The sequence below is a fragment of the Ovis canadensis genome, chromosome 23 (genome assembly GCF_042477335.2).
Source record: "Ovis canadensis isolate MfBH-ARS-UI-01 breed Bighorn chromosome 23, ARS-UI_OviCan_v2, whole genome shotgun sequence".
Taxonomy (NCBI): domain Eukaryota; kingdom Metazoa; phylum Chordata; class Mammalia; order Artiodactyla; family Bovidae; genus Ovis; species Ovis canadensis.
Genome location: NC_091267.1, coordinates 15,653,256 through 15,669,893, shown reverse-complemented (window position 1 = coordinate 15,669,893; position 16,638 = coordinate 15,653,256). Strand labels below are relative to the sequence as shown.

The window sequence follows — 16,638 nt, the reverse complement described above, 5'->3', positions numbered from 1 at the left end:
TCCCCACGGCACTTAGTTTGAGCCCATTAGTTTGGTCACGTATTTTTTGTTTAATCAAGAGCAGAAAACTGTACTTCATAAATGCTTATCGTGCTCCTTTGAACTGAAGGAGTGTAGTTGGTTTAAGTGTATACTTTTGGTACCCCAGAGCATTACAGATACCCACTCTCCTTACCTTTCAGAATTCTTCTCGGATCATGTAGAAAATAACGATAGAAAAATAGGTAAGTGGGTAGAAAACACCCTTTGGCAGCACAGGCCCCTGGGCCGGCCCGCTGAGCCTCCGTGTCGGTCACCAGGCCTGTGATGCTCACCGTCAGACCGCCCCCTCGTCTCGTCTGAGTTAGCTTGGAGCGCAGTTTACAGGTGTGCTTTGTCCACATACTTCTTAGCCATGAACTCTGTGTTAACTGAGCAGTTCTTAAATTTAGCAACAACTTTTTTGACCCTTACTGTGCACCAGGTCGTATTCTAATAACTTTGACAAATATTAACTCATATAAGTCTCATAGAAACACCCTTGTGAGCTTTGAAAGTATTTTAAAAAAAAACAAGAAACAAAAAACATCTTGCTGGGAGTCAGAATAGCCTCCCTGGAGATCTGCTGTGATGGCAGGAAGCACTGTGTTTTCCCTGACAGTGCTGGGGGTGTGGCGGCCAGACCCTGGGCACAGCCCCAAGAGAGGGCCGCAGAGTGTCACCTCTGTTCCACAAGGCTTCTGCATAAACCGTTATTGGCATAGCGCAGTTACTGAGAAGGAAACCAAAAGCTTTCTCTTTTAAGAGGTGTCTTTATTCCTTTCAATTTGTGAGAGGAATTGGAGGAACTGTTCCTATGGAACAGTCTCTTCCTATGGAGCTCTTCAGTGACAAGCACTGATTTTTAGGTTCTAATGTGCAGCAAAAATTAACTTTGAATTTTATCTAATCAGCAAACTTCTTCTGTGTGTGTATATGTGTGTGTGTGTGTGTGTGTGTGTGTATTTGAATTTTACTGTTGGAAACAGAGGAGTTACATTAAGAAAGCTATTTCGTTGATCAGATAAACTTTTTTTGAGTAATCTCAGTTTTAGAGGTGTTTTGCTAGTCCTATACAAAAAGCACAAAATGTGGGATTCTTGCTTATGGTTCAGAAAATGTTTTTTTGTTTGTGGATTGTACATCTGTTTCTTCTATGTTTTCCTGTATTGATCATTCAGTTATTTTATTGCTTTTTAGTGTATTAGATGAATATAACTATAATTTTTTCTTAATTAGCTTAAAAGGTTTATCATAGGAGAAATCTTTATTAGTTGATGAAACTGGTAAAGTTTGCCTAAACTTTAAAGGCCTAAGATTTATTTCCTGTCTCCTCATTATTATATGTGTTGAGCACGGGCTCTGAGGACTCCTAAGCCAACAGGTTCTTAGCCCATTCTGAGAAGTCTGAAAGAGCTTTTAATTTGTGGCCACTTACAGAGATTTTCCGTTATTTTGTAGAATGTTCTTTTTTTTCCATGAGTACATGGAATTATACATGCTTGTGAATGCTAGAATACAAATATTACTTCAGTTAAGTTGTGTAGACCTTTCAGCAGTTCATAAGAAGAGAAGTAAACGTTGGGTGAAGATGAGGATTGTGGTTGGTCTCCCCAGCTGTCTTACACAGTAGAGCGCTCCTACCTGGTGACTTGAGTCCAGTTACTCACACAGAGCCCTGTCGAGCAGAGAGAAGAGCAATGCCACGTGGTTTTGCGCCTTTCCCCGCGGGTCTCTGACCTCGGTCTGCTTTTGCGGTGGGAGCTATGTTTTCCGTCTCGCCCACACCTCCACTGTTGCTCAGCCTTACTTGCAGGTGTACGCCCCGGGGTGGCATGGGGATGAGCCAAGTGCAACACCCGTTTTGTCTTTTTGCCCTCCAGTTTCGTATATTTGTCTTGTTTCCACCTGGCTCGACAATAGATTTTTTTAAAAGCAGCTTCTCTTTGCCAAGTCTTTGCAAAGCATTCATCCTGGTTTTCATTGAAAAGGCAACAGGCTCTTGATGTTCCTGTTCCTGTTTGCACACTGCATGATCGTGTTATGAGGCTGATGGAAACCCGAGTCTCCTGGTGGGAGGATGTCATGGCGTGTACGAGCCACCATGCGCGTCCAGGGCGCTGCGGGGCAGAGAGCCTCCCGCAGCAGAGCCGCCGTGGCCACGCTGCCCTCCTGTCCTTCCACCATCAGGCCCCCGAGGCTGCAGCTGGTCGTCCGGCATGGTGGGAAATAGTTCCAATTCAGTTTAAGTTGTATTCAGCAAAGCATGTAGCCGTAGGTGCCTAGACAGGGAGGAGTTAAAGTAGAGCTCCTAAGAGTTACTTAGAAACTTCATAGGTTAAAGCATGTGGACAGATACTTGCATTTAGGGCAATGCATTTCACAGTCTTGTTTTCATTTTTTTGTATAAACGTTAAAAATGAGGTAGCTTTCGTGTTTAGAGGGGTGTTGTATGTTTAGCACACTTAGCAGTGTGTAAGTTAACATGTTACTTTCATATCTCACAACGTTCATTTCTGTTTAGGTCAAGATCTTATTCAACACAGTTCTAATGGAAGTAGTGAACTAAATGGAAGCATAAGATTGTCAGCACCTACAATCAATAATCAATCCGCAGGTGCCACCTTGACGATAAGCAATGACCAGCTTCTCTCACAGAGTGCAACATTAAACTCTTCAGGTATGCAGTGAACAACCGAAAGGCTTCCTAATTTGTCAGTCGAAGGGCTGTGTGCGTTGTCAGTGGCAAGGGCCACCTGTCTTTCCAGGTGACAGCTGTGTCAGCTGCCTGTTCTCATGTGTTTGGTGTAGTTCCTGACGATTAGAGGCTCCTGTGTAGTTCTGGGACCCAGCACTCTCTTGAGTATTACTGACCTTTCAAGGCTGTTCCTGCCTTCTGCAGAGTAAAGGTGAATGGTCTTAGGCAAGTGCGCAAGGCGTTGTGTGTGTCTGCAGGCCGGCCCTGATGGCTCCGTCACGCCCAGGCTCTGAGAGGCTCTTGGGCTCCCTGCTCTGTGCCTGCGGGGTGAGCCCCGTGCCACATTTCCCTGAGTGCAGGAAGGCAGAATTATTCATAGAAGAAAGCATATTTCTAAGGCTCTGAAGTGTCAACTCTAGTACAAAGTAAAAGCAAATGAGCGCCATGAAGATGAAAGTGCCAGAGCCCCAGTGCCACGAGGCCCCGCCTCACAGGTGGCGCCCTGTTTCCTGGGCCTGACAGAGCTCCTGTTCCTTCCTCAGCCCTCTTGTTTGACAGCCCTGTATTTTTCATTTCTTTTTGAGGGTAAGGCTTCATCTTTAGATACGTGTGGTTCTTCTCAGTACCCAGAGCCAGACTTGTTTTCCTGCTCGCTTGGAGTGCCTTTTTACCCAGAGCGCGGTGCGTGCTGTGTGCTGAGAGCCCCTCTGAGTGGGGATGCCAGGCGAGGCGGCCGCGGGCCCCTGCCTTTTGGATCCTAGAAACTGGCAGAGCGCTGGTATTTACCACAGAGTCCACGTGGCGGTGCAGGGTGACAGCCGTAGTGCCACGCGGGAGAGAAGGCCGCCCCGAGCGCAGGTCACAGATTCACCGGGCCGACCCGGTCTGGGTGGCGTCCCGAGGGGAGGTGCATCCCTGGCCAAGGAGGTTGCTGGAGCTGTCTGTGCTACGGGCCGGCCTTGTGTGCTGGAGTGGGCAGTGAGCCGAGGGCTGCATGCAGTCAGGTCCACTCAGGTCCCTGAGGGGCCTTCCGCCCGCCCTCCCCTCTGCTGAAGGGGTGCCCGACAGCCTCGTCAGCGTCTCATGTTGGTGGACTGGGGCGGGTCCACAGCCCGGGCTTCTGACGGTCATTTCCACCTCTGCCCTCTGTTTTCCTGTCTCTGCTTTGGACTCACTCTGTCCCTCCTTCATCAGTTTGTTGTTTAATTTTGGGGAGCTAAGAGAGTTGTGTCATAGAACTGCATTCTTTCCCCTGTTAATTTGGAAGTGGGAAACTTTTTTGTTCTCGTTACGGGGAGTTTTCAGTTCTGATTCCGTCTGTGTGGGTAAGGCGTCTGCAGTATGTCGTGTGCTGCTGAAGTCACGCGGCATGCTTGTTTCTGTAGACGCTCCCTGATGGTCGTGGCTTGTGTCTGGCTGTGAAGGACCAGCTCTCACTGCCTCCAGGGCTCTGACGTCTCTCCCGCCCCGCGGAGCGCGGCACACAAAGCGACAGGAGGCGCTGTGTCTCCTGTTGGCTCGGGTGCCTGCTGTCACGCTCTGGTGGCAGTCTCTGTCCCAGAGCATTTGGGGTCGGGCCGTCTCCACCTCCTGCTTCCCTGAGGAGCGCCTGCTGCAGCTGGGGGGACCGTCCGTCCCCTTGGGGCTCTGGTGGGACCGTCCGTCCCCTCGGGGCTCTGGTGGAACTGTCCATCCCCTTGGGGGTTCTGGTGGGACCGTCTTTCTCCTTGGGGGCTCTGGTGGGACCGTCTGTCCCTTCGAGGGCTCTGGTGGGACCGTCTGTCCCCTCGGGGGCTCTGGTGGGACCGTCCTTTTCCTTGGGGGCTCTGCTTGCTGTCTTTAGTGACTCTCGGGCCAGTCAGCGGAAAGACGAAGAGAGTTTTGGGTGCTTCCATTTAAAGGGAGTGGCGTCTTGCTTGGCTTGGTGACCCCGGCATTCGCTGAGAGAGCAGTTCCTTCAAGCTGGTGATGTTCCAATCAGTGTGCAGCAGGGGGTTGGGGAAGCCTCTGCTGAGGGCTCTGCCCGGGCGCCGGCGCCTCTTCAGGCCCCTGTGCTGTCGGTCAGCCCTCAGGCGTCCCGGCTCGAGCGCTGCCTGCGCGGGACTGGGCGAAGCTCCACAGGCCAGGACAGCAGCCTGCGGTGCATGGGCCCGGGACGCACGCTCGGATGTTTCTGTAGAAATGGCGAGCTCTCCCCTTTCTCCCGATTTAGTTTTTCTTTTGTTTAGACTAACTGTTGTAGAGCCGCCCAAGAGCTTTTCTTTCTCCTTCCTTTCGATGCCCCTTTAGCTTAATTTGGTACCTTATTTAAAAAAAAATTTTTTTCAGGAGTCTAGTGATATCATAAAATAAAAGATGTGCTCATAATTAAAGGACTTTCGTATCAGTTATTATAAATACAGGATTAATTTCACATAAGCACTCAATTGCGCTGTTAACTTAAACACCTTTGGCATCTTTGAAGAATCCTGACTGTAGGCAGAGATTCCTCACACGTTGAACCACTCGATCCGTGGTACCAAGCAGATGTTTTTCGCGAGGTTTCCACATTCCACTAGAGCTTGTTAAGTAAGCCGATCTTGTCTGTACCTTATTGTCAAGAGACTGTGTACTAATGGGCAACATTTACCTTCAAGTCGTTCGGTCCCGGACCAAGCTTCAGGCCACATGAGTAAGAGCTGAAATGGAAATGACTTGGAGATTAAACATGCCTCTTGCAGGATGAGCACCAGAATGCACCCCTCAGTGTGACCCTGTGACAGTTACGCTGCAGGCCCGTCGTCACCGTGGGAGGCAGGTGACGCGGTGGGTGTTGGTCTTCACCCTCCGTGTGAGCGGGACGCAGTCGGGGCTGGCCGGCCTCTGGAGCAGTGTGGGCTCTCTGCGTCTCAGTGGGGAGATGGCTGCCACTGCCATCTAGTGGTTTACACATGATCTGAAGCGCGGCCGTGAGTCAGTTTCCCACCCAGAGTGAAGCGCGCGTGCTGGTCCTGCGGTGTGCCCGGCTTTGGAGGCTGTTTCCGAGTCAGTTCCAGGTTACACCCCTGGCGAACGGTTTTCCTGCAGAACAGTCAGAACATGTTTTCAGTACCCTTTGGGAGGCAGAAAGGCGTTCCTCATAGAGGCCTGAATTTAGCACAGCTCTTTAAGGAATTTATCTTAAACGGGTATTACCTTTTTGTTCTTCCATTGGTCCATTTTTAAGATGATTTTGGTGAAGAAATCGAGTTCGTCTTTCAGTGAGAGAAGAGATGGGTTTTTTGTTTACTAGTTGTCTGTGAGATTATTTTAGTTTTAGCCTGTTTCTCCTGGACTTAAGTACAGTAAGGGGTGTGCTCAGTCGGGTCTGACTCTCTGTGACCCCGTGGACCGTAGCCCACTGGGCTTGTCTGTCCGTGGGATTCTCAGGCCAGCGTACTGGAGTGGCTTGCCATTTCTTCCTCCAGGGGATCTTCCCCACCCAGGGATAGAACCTGCGTCTCTGGCATTGCAGGTGGATTCTTTACCCCTGAGCCGGGCTCTTTTCAGCCATATGGAGGCTCGCTGTGCTTGAGCCAGGATCGTGCGTCTTGTGGGAAATCTCTTGAGTATTACTCAGGGTTCACTCGCCACACTGTCTGGTTGAAGTGTGAACTCCAGCCCTCCTTGCAGTTGTTTGGTGTCTTCTCTGGGCCCGGGGTCAGGGTGCCCCATGGTTAGTGACCCTGCTTCCGCTGTCTCTGCTCTCCTGGGCTACATGTCCTGGGTCCTTCGCCTGCTCTGACAGTTGGCAGAAGGGCGGGCGTGTCTCGTGGTTTTGGCTTCGTCTTGGGAGTCAGGGTGACGTTTGGTGTCCTGCCGTCTGCCCCAGGGTGAGCCCTACCATGAGCGGTTTGTTTGCTCTTGCTTCTCTCACCCGGGGGTCTCTCCTGAGTGATTTCGATGGAGCCCCTGCTCCACTGGTTGGGCCTGGCCAGGGGCTGTGGTCCCTGCCCACCTCGCCCTCCCTTTAGACTCGCCTCTGCATGCCGTGTGTGAGCATCCAGGCGTGTGGAGAGCATGGCGGCTGCAGGGTGCCACCCCTCCACAGATCCACACTCGCGACCGTCCTGGCGGGGGCTGCGCATGGGGGGGCTGGCGAGGTTTTCGGGAGCCGCGTGGTGCTTCAGAGTGGACGCGCGCAGCCTCCTAATGGTTGTACTGCTTTTGAAGGTTCCAGGTCTGCGCGGCACAGTGTGCGAGTCCGGGAGTGTGGATCTGTGGAGAACGCCGGCCACAAGTAAGTAGCCTGGCCCCTGCTGTGCCTCGGAGCAGGCCCGGGGTCAGCCAGGGCCCGCGGCCACGTGGTGTCCGTGCTCAGACATCCCCAGGCGGCGGCGTGCGGCGCTCTGCGGGCGGGCCCGTCCGGGGCCTGGCACCGTGGCTGCAGCCAGTGGGCGCTGAGCCGCCGTCAGGCCCGCGGAAGGACGGCCTGTGTGTGTGCACGCGCACGTGCATGTGTGCCACACTCACGCGCGCCTTGGTTGGAGCCCCCCAGGGTCTGGGTGCTGACCCCACGCCGAGCCGTCTCGTTTGCCAGAAGGTGCATGAGTCTCTGTTGTGTGGAGAGAAGGCCCGTCTCTGCCTCGCCTGTCCCAGTGTCCTCCTTTCTCGTATCGTTGGCTGTAGAGGGCCGTTTGGAGTGCCCGTGTCTCAGGCTAGGCAGACGTGCAGGACGGTGGGGTTGTGAACATGAGCGGAGTCGCCAGACATCTGCTCCGGAGCGGGTCATCGCTCAGGGTCCTGGTGAGGATGGGACCCTGGAAGTTCTTGTCTCTGAGTTCCCTTCTGCGTTGGCTGCAGGGGTGGGACTGTGGGGGTCACCTTCAGCGCTTCTTTTCCCTGCTTGTTCCAGTGTGTGACGCTGGAGGGGCAGAGTCTGCGTTCAGACACGTAGGTGCTCACGAAGGCCTTGAGGCAGCGTCGGAATCTGAGAGGCGATGGGGCAGAGTCTGCGTTCAGGGACACGTAGGTGCTCACGAAGGCCTTGCGGCAGCGTCGGAATCTGAGAGGCAGTGGTCTTGGTGGTGCAGACTCGAGAGCCTAGGGCTGTAGATGCTGACCGTGACCGACTCCTTCCTGCGCGAGAGCCGTCTTCCCGCGCCGATGTCCGTGCACTCACCGGCTTCTCCACTCACCTGCTCGCTTCCCCTCTCTCGTAGAACTTAACGCCACAGCTGGAAGCCTGCCTCCCATGACGCCGCTGTCGCCGTCTGCCGTCTCTGCGCAGAGCCTGGTCATGTCCTCGTCTGCGGTGGGGACCGAGGCCAGCGTCACGCTGACCCTGGCAGACACCCAGGGCTTGCTGTCCGGGGGGCTGGACACCGTCACGCTCAACATCGCCTCTCAGGTGGGTGCCACGCCCCGCCGGCAGGGTCCTCCCAGCAGACGCCTTCTTTCCGAGGGAATCTATGCAAAACGCAGCCGGTGGTTTTGCGATTAAAAAGTAATTTTTTGATGCCAAATGGGAAGTATAAGACAATCCAGACGATGCGAAAAAGCATAAGTAATCCACCCCCCACCCCGATGGAACTGCAGGGCAGTGTGAGTGTGTACATGCTTCTGGACCCTTCTACACAACACATACGGATGCACGTTTTTTCTGACTCTTACAGAAACAAGCTCATGGGCGTATCGTGTAGTGTAAACTCTTCCCCCCTTGTTAATTTCACCGCGACTGTGTTCGCATCAGTGATTTTAGCCGTGCAGACGTTTCAGTGTGCGCACCGCTTCTCGCCCTGTAGATGGGGTCACCGAGGGGGCTCCCAGGCCCCTCGCCCTGTAGACGGGGTCACCGAGGGGGCTCCCAGGCCCCTCGCCCTGTAGACGGGGTCACCGAGGGGGCCCCCAGGCCCCTCGCCCTGTAGCCGGGGGCACCGAGGGGCTCCCAGGCCCCTCGCCCTGTAGACGGGGGCACCGAGGGGCTCCCAGGCCCCTTGCCCTGTAGACGGGGGCACCGAGGGGGCCCCCAGGCCCCTCGCCCTGTGGCTGGGGGCACCGAGGGGCTCCCAGGCCCCTCGCCCTGTAGACGGGGTCACCGAGGGGGCTCCCAGGCCCCTCGCCCTGTAGACGGGGGCACCGAGGGGGCCCCCAGGCCCCTCGCCCTGTAGACGGGGGCACCGAGGGGCCCCCAGGCCCCCCGGCTGTTGTCAGTGGCGTGGGAGTTCCTCGCCCTGTAGACGGGGGCACCGAGGGGGCTCCCAGGCCCCTCGCCCTGTAGACGGGGGCACCGAGGGGGCTCCCAGGCCCCTCGCCCTGTAGACGGGGGCACCGAGGGGGCTCCCAGGCACCCCGGCTGTTGTCAGCGGCGTGGGAATCCCAGTATTCCTTGCCACTTGGGTCCTTAGATGAACCCCTGCAGTAGGTGTGCTGGATCGAAGGTTGAGATGCTGACAAGCCTTCCAGAGCCCCGTTGGGAAAATCCTGAGAAGCGGTGATTAGCTCTGGCGAGGCAGAGTTGTGAGGCAGCCGTGTGGAGTTCTGACGGGCCGCGCCTCTGGCCCCTCTGTGGACACAGCTGCGGGTGGGCGGCAGGGCAGAGGGTCTCCCCGCTCCTGTCTGAGCCCCACCTCCGCCTCCGGGCTCTGTGCTGGGGAGATGCGGTCTGGGTGGCCACGCGGGCTGTCTGACCCCGGGAAGGACTCGATTCCTCCCCGTCCAGACCGGTAATGCCACCCCGGCCTGCTCCTGGGTCCACCTGCACGGCAGACTTGGCCGTGACACCCGCCCTTCGCTCTGTGAGGCCCCCGCCAGCAAGTCTGGCCATCTCGGGGGGACTCAGGACACGCTGCACACGAGGGGCTTCGTCCTGGCCCACGAGAGTGCTCAGCCACCCGGGCCCCCTGAGCCGCTGAGGAGACCCTGCCCCCCTCAGCCAACGCTCAGGCGCTTGCAGAATGCACGTGCACTTGAGGAGTGAGGACTGGTGTGATTCCCACAGGAGCGCGCTGAAATACAGGGAAGAAGGAACAGTCTGCAAGTAAACACAGACCGAAAATACCTGACTTTTGGGGGGTGCCCTTTTAGTGGGTTCAGGTCACCGCTGCTGTGAGTGTCACTGATTGTCAGCATTTGTTTTATTAGGCAGTTGGCTTTTGAATAAGGGTGTATGCATTGAGATTGCTTAAGTTAGCCATTGAGACACCAGTAATAAGCTAGTGAAGGGCACTGTATTCAGGATTTTTTATTGTTCTTGTTGCTTTTTTTGACTGCGCTGTGCAGCATGCTGGACCTTATTTCCTTGACCAGGGATCGAACCCCAGCCCGCTGCAGTGGAAGTGCAGGGTCTTAACCACTCGACCGCCAGGGAAGCCCTGGGGTTTTGTTTGTTTGTTTCTATTAAGCCTTTTTTTTTTTTTTTTGAGATAATTGTGGATTTGCAGTCAGTTAAAAGAAATAGCACAGATCCCACGGACCCTCCCTTAACCCAGTTGCCCCAGTGTCTGCATCTTATGAGGCCAGTGCACAGCACCCACCAGATATCGCTGTGCTCAGTGGCTGCTGGGTGGGGTCATGTCGCAGCTGCTGAAGCAGTAATCCTCTCCACAGGGTCAGCAGTTCCCAGCCCTACTCACGGACCCTTCTCTCTCGGGCGCGGGGGGTGCGGGCTCACCCCAGGTCATCCTGGTGAGCCCCCCCGCACAGCCGTCGTCTGCCTGTGAGGAGATCACCTACCAGGTACAGCACATGTGTCGTCTGCAGTCTCTCAGTGCTTCAGAAGGGGCGGCCTGGAGGGTCCTGGGGAGAGCCGCTGGCCGGGGCTCGGTGAGCCTGGGGCTGCGTTTCTGCTGAGGATGGGGAGAGCCGCCGGCCAGGGCTCTGTGCGCCTGGGGCCATGTGTCTGCCGAGGATGAGCAGGTGCCAAGCGCAGGGACCCAGGGTGGATGCAGGGTCCCCTTTGCGCCATGATTCCGGGTCAGAAGGGGATGTAACCAAAGCTGTGAGACCTGGTTTTCAGTTTACCAGTGTCTGCTTGATTTGCCCACTGATCAGATTGCATGTGGAGAAGGCACTGGCACCCCACTCCAGTACTCTTGCCTGGAAACTCCCATGGACGGAGGAGCCTGGTGGGCTGCAGTCCATGGGGTTGCTAAGAGTCAGACACGACTGAGCAACTTCACTTTGACTTTTCACATTCATGCCTTGGAGAAGGAAATGACAACCCACTCCAGTGTTCTTGCCTGGAGAACCCCAGGGATGGCGGAGCCTGATGGGCTGCCGTCTGTGGGGTTGCACAGGCGGACACGACTGAAGCGACTCAGAAGCAGCAGCAGCAGCAGCAGCAGACTGCGTGTGGTCGTTCCCTTGCATTTAGTTCTTTTTGTTGGATTTCCTGCGACACGTTTGCTGTTTCTTTCACGTCTTGTTACGCCTTTTCATAGGCATTTTTACGTGTGTGTGCAAGACCTGTTTGTCATCTGACTGGTCTCTTTTCTTAAAATGCATTTTTTGGAGGGGGTGGACAAAACACTTAATAAATGATAGCTCTAAATATAAAGAGTCTAAAAACCCCTAAAACTTTTCAGAAAAGTAAAATACCGATAATAAATCTCTGAAATTTTTTACTTCTGAAGAATTAAATTTTATGCTTAAGCAGTTTTAGCAAATGGATTTTAAGGAAATTAGTTTTTGGTCTTTCGGTGAGACTAGGACTACTTTCAAATAGAAATTAGATGTAGTCAGGGATGGGAATTTCTCCCCATCTGGCCTCAGTAACCGGAGCCCATTCAGCTGGATTTTGGTTTGTGCACCTGTTAGCACAAGAGCACGCTCGCGTTCAGGGACGCACTCGCAGGTCTCAGGGCTCGGCACGGCCTGTTGTCCTTGTGGGTACAGTACAGGTGGCAGGTGCTGAGTGCTCCCACCCCGTGAGTGCAACGTGTGAGTCAGAAACACGTCCTGTGTGCGTTTCAGTTACTGTGAGTTTGAAAAACGAGTGTCAGCGGGCCTCCAGGGCCGTTAATGGGTGTCCTTCCTTAAATGCCATTTGTTTAATCCGGTGGGTTGTTTCCTGCAGTAACAGAACAGCCTTGAGTGTCATTTAGTCCCGGTGGTTTTCAACCTGAAGAAGACTCACGAGAGATGCATTCTGTGGGGGGAGCTGAGCACAGGTGTGTCTGTCGTTTTTTCTTCGCTCACACAGACGCTCCTGTGTAGACGCATGCCCGCCTGGCACAGGAGTCACAGGCCGATCGCTTTCCTGCAGCGTGTGACGTCCTTGCATCGTCTGAACTATTCGATTGCTTTTTTCCTCCCTTTAAAAAAAAAAAAAAGCCCAGATGAGTGAGAGCAGTGGGCGGAAGCCTGTGGCGGCTGTCGGGTGTTGTCTGGGAGCCGGGTCTCAGCAGCTCGGTTGGAATTCTGCCCCATTGCAGGTGACAGACGTTGCTGCCAGCCTGGCCCCGGGCGGTGCGCCCGAGAAGGAGGCCCGGCTGCACGCGTGCCTGGAGTGCGGCTGCAGCTTCACCTCGGCCGGCCTGCTGCTGCAGCACAGCAAGGCAGCCCACGGGCGTGAGCGCATCCACATCTGCCCCGTGTGCAGGAAGGCCTTCAAGCGCGCCACGCACCTCAAGGTACAGCCCCGCCGCGAGAGCACAGAGGTGCCTGTGCCGCACTTAGGGTGGGGCGGGGTGTGTGCACCTGCCGGCCGCGGGAGCCCCGCGGGGCCCTCCCGCCTGCGGGGAAGGGCGGATCCGCTGTGGACGCGCACACGGTAGAGGAGCATGCGGGGCGGGCCGGTACCGGGACGTGGCTTCGAGGTCACCCGGCAGGGGCACAGCCCAGGGCACGTGTGCCCGGCCTTTGCGACACCCAGGCTGGGGCCCCTCCTCTGTGCTCAGTCACCGGAGCGTCGGGCCCTGCGGGCGCCGAGGTGCGTGCGGGGCCCAGGCCTCCTTTCTCAGGGCCTGCCAGGAGCCTCTGGTGGCACACCAGCTTCTGCTCTCCAGGCCTGCAGCTGGCTACACTTCCCACCTCTGTTCCCACCATGCTTTCTGAGATGGGAAATCCCAGTATTAATTAACACGCTTTGAAAAAGAGGGCTCCACGTCCGTTTTTAAAAATGAAATGCTGACCATCAAAGCAGCTCTCCTTGCAGAGGCCACGCCAGGGGGTTGCTGAGGCCACGCCAGGGGGTTGCTGAGGCCGGGGTGCTGCCCACTGCAGAGGCCACGCCAGGGGGTTGCTGAGGCCGGGGTGCTGCCCACTGCAGAGGCCACGCCAGGGGGTTGCTGAGGCCGGGGTGCTGCCTATTGCAGAGGCCACGCCAGGGGGTTGCTGAGGTCGGGGTGCTGCCCACTGCAGAGGCCACGCCAGGGGGTTGCTGAGGCCGGGGTGCTGCCCATGACTCTCTGACTTGGACTCTGCCACTCCGAATGTCTGCACTCTCGGTTAGGTCATGTGACACCTGCAGCTCTGCTTTTCTAATAGGATGCTCATGTCTGTCAGAGGAATATAAAGTGCTTAGCTTTACACCCGTAGTAGAGAGTTCAGAAATTACAGTCTGACAGAGAATAAACACTTTCAAAGAAGCAAAAGAATAAAAATGGTTAAAGAAAGTTTAGGTACCTGAAATCATACGCATTGATGCTTCCGAGGCGTAGCGCTCTCTCCCATGGCCATTCGGGGGTGTTACAGACAGACCGCCTTTCCCTGAGAAGCTTGGCAGGTGCTGACCGCTCCATCAGAGCCGGTGCAGCCGTGGATGCGTGGCAGTGTTACGGGATGGCAGCGGCACTGCCCCCCGGCCCCCCAGCCCACAGCCCTGGTCTAACTGTGAGGAAAACGTCAGACACATGTCAGTTGAGGAACATCCTGTGAAGTACCCAGCCAGCCCTCTAAACCTGTCACGGTTGGCCGACAGGGAGGGAGGCCAGGATGAGGCCCCGGGCTCGGGGGGCTTGGGTCTCCCTGGCAGGCCACGCCCCAGCACCTGCCCCCACCCCCCGCCCCCCGACTCTGCTCTGCGGGGTCTTGACCGGAGGTGAGCCTGGGGTCGTCCTCCCGCCGACTGGCCTTTCCGCGCTGGTTTCCCTGTCCCGTTTCGGGTCTGTAAGGCTCTGTTATGATCGTCAGTGTCCTTCGCGTGTGTGTCTGTGTGTGTGTCTTCCCCAGGAGCACATGCAGACGCATCAGGCCGGTCCTTCCTTAAGCTCTCAGAAGCCGCGGGTGTTCAAGTGTGACGCGTGTGAGAAGGCCTTTGCCAAGCCCAGCCAGCTGGAGCGCCATAGCCGCATCCACACAGGTAGCCCCAGCGAGGGCCCCAGGCGAGACGGCCTGCCGCCCGCTGCTCGCGGCAGAGGGCCGCACGCAGCGTGTGAACGTCGCTCGTGGCGCAGCACCCAGTTCGTGAGGCGCGACCCACCTGCTCTGGCCTTCTCCTGATTTTTCGTCAGATTACCGTGCAGCTGACCTCCCCAGAGAGAGGCTGTTGCCATTTGCGCGTGCAGGTCTCGGGTCCTCCTGTCCACCTCTGTCTGGCGCCCAGCCTTCTCACGGTTCTCACAGCCATGGGGCCCCTTCAGCGGCCGCCTCTGCCTCACCCTCAGAGGACTGCTCCTCCCTGGTGCCCTGGCTGGCTTCCGGGCCCCCTGTGTCGTCAGCAGGCATCTGGCAGCCTCCACGGGCTGCGTGTCCTCGGAGATGCCCTTGCTTGTCAGCACAGAGCCTGGAGCCCACTGGGTGCCAGCCAGGAGCTGGAGTGACAGACCGCCGTTGCTCCATCGTGCATCTCTTTAGGACCGTGACTTGGGGCTGGAAACGACTGCCTCGTATAAAGGCACGCACGCATGGGCAGGGTTTGCACACCTTCACAGGCACCTCCTGACTGTTGCTGGGGCCGCTTCCCTGCCCGCGGGGGTGCAGTCCAGGTCCTCTCCTCAGCTCCGCCTCTGTCTGCAGGGAGTGCCCTGCTTCTGCCGGCGCTGTGAGGAGAGCCACCTGCAGGGTCGTCTCCCTTTCCATCGCCCCGCTTATCTGACGGGGCCCTCAGTTCACCCGTGGCTGTCCTTTTCCTTGGGTGTGATGTCACGGTCCCAGTCCAGGGATAAGGGCAGAGACCCTGGGGCTCTTTCTAGGACTCTGCCTGCCATTGAGAGCAGTCCCGAGACCTCCCTCGTCATCGCTGAGGAGGGCCACCTGGAGGATGGCGACCCGCTGCCTCCAGAGCAGCCTTGGGGTGCTGGCACCTGACCTGGGGGGCCTCGTGAGGATGAGAGGCAGCCACGCAGGGCATGTGGGAAAGAACTTTCTAGGCCAAGGGAAGGCTTGTGCACACCCTGGAAAAGCGAGGACTTGGTCCTGGGGCTGGGAAGTGTGTGAATGACAACAGGGGAGGTGGCGCAGCCAGGACCAGAGTGGCTGTGCAGGAGGTGCTCCCCAGGGCGGTCCTCCCCAGGGCGGTGCTCCCCAGGGCGGTGCTCTCCTGGTCAGGTGCTCACCTGGACGGTGCTCCCCAGGGTGGTACTCACCTGGGCAGTGTTCACCGGGACAGTGCGCTCCTGGGCGGGTCCTCACCGGGTAGTGCTCACCTGGGCAGATGCTCTTTTGGGCAGGTCCTCACCAGGGTGGTTGCTCTCCTGGGCAGGTCCTCACCTGGATAGATCCTCACCAGGACACATGCTCACCCGGGGTAGGCTCCCTGCAGAGATCATTCTGGGCAGCTTTTTCTTCCATTTGTCAGTTTATGTATCAACTTGAAAACAATTAACATTTAAAAGATACTGTATAAACCATACTTTAATCAAGTGGATTTGGTATTCCCACGTCCTCAACATCGTTCAGCTTTTCTTTTGGGAGCATGTTGTTTGAACCCTGTTTGTTCATTTCTGGAGACTTCTGGGACTTTGCGTAGCTTTGTCTTCTGTGTCTCCCTGCAGAGCAGCCTTGCCAGACCCTGGGTTAGCAAGGGTAACGCAGCAGGGGGATGTCACTAGGATCCTGTAGAACTTACATCCCTTGCTGGGAGCTCGTGTGTGTGTATGTGTGTGTCCCTGGGAGCTCGTGTGTGTGTGTGTGTGTGTGTCCCTGGGAGCTCGTGTGTGTGTGTGTGTCCCTGGGAGCTCATGTGTGTGTGTGTGTGTGTATGTGTGTCCCTGGAAGCTCTTGTGTGTGTGTGTGTGTCCCTGGGAGCTCGTGTGTGTGTGTATGTGTGTGTATGTGTGTCCCTGGAAGCTCGTGTGTGTGTGTGTGTGTCCCTATAAGCTCTTGTGTGTGTGTGTGTGTGTGTGTCCCTGGGAGCTCGTGTGTGTGTGTGTATATGTGTGTCCCTATAAGCTCTTGTGTGTGTGTGTGTGTGTCCCTGGGAGCTCGTGTGTGTGTGTATATGTGTGTCCCTATAAGCTCTTGTGTGTGTGTGTGTCCCTGGGAGCTCGTGTGTGTGTGTGTGTGTGTGTCCCTGGGAGCTTGTGTGTATGTATGTGTGTGTGTCCCTGGGAGCTCGTGCGTGTGTACGTATGTGTGTGTGTCCCTGGGAGCTCGTGTGTGTGTGTGTGTGTATGTGTGTCCCTGGGAGCTCGTGTGTGCGTGTGTGTGTCCCTGGGAGCTCATGTGTGTGTGCGTGTGTGTGTGTGTGTCCCTGGGAGCTCGTGTGTGTATGTGTGTGTGTGTGTGTGTCCCTGGGAGCTCGTGTGTGTATGTGTGTGTGTGTGTGTGTCCCTGGGAGCTCGTGTGTGTGTGTGTCCCTGGGAGCTCGTGTGTGTGTGTGTGTGTGTGTGTGTCCCTGGGAGCTCGTGTGTATGTGTGTGTGTGTCCCTGGGAGCTCTTGTGTATGTATGTGTGTGTGTGTGTGTGTGTCCCTGGGAGCTCGTGTGTATGTATGTGTGTGTGTCCCTGGGAGCTCGTGTGTGTGTGTGTGTGTATGTATGTATGTGTGTGTGTCCCTGGGAGCTCGAGCGTGTGTGTGTGTG

The 16,638-nt window shown here is 56.2% G+C and overlaps 1 protein-coding gene across 5 annotated transcripts in view; it reads left to right on the top strand.

Annotated features, from left to right (window-relative positions):
• The window catches only part of ZNF236 (zinc finger protein 236), a 69,270-nt gene that overhangs the window by 47,612 nt on the left and 5,020 nt on the right, over nt 1-16,638 (top strand). For 2 of the 5 annotated variants that reach the window (XM_069569282.1, XM_069569284.1), the window contains exons 26-31: nt 183-224; nt 2,543-2,698; nt 7,897-8,084; nt 10,283-10,411; nt 12,109-12,306; nt 13,847-13,976. In XM_069569282.1, the coding sequence (XP_069425383.1) occupies nt 183-224; nt 2,543-2,698; nt 7,897-8,084; nt 10,283-10,411; nt 12,109-12,306; nt 13,847-13,976 (843 nt within the window). Of the gene's footprint in view, nt 1-182; nt 225-2,542; nt 2,699-6,907; nt 6,975-7,896; nt 8,085-10,282; nt 10,412-12,108; nt 12,307-13,846; nt 13,977-16,638 lie in introns of all 5 variants that reach the window. The other 3 variants (XR_011252464.1, XR_011252465.1, XM_069569283.1) reach the window with 3 other exon arrangements.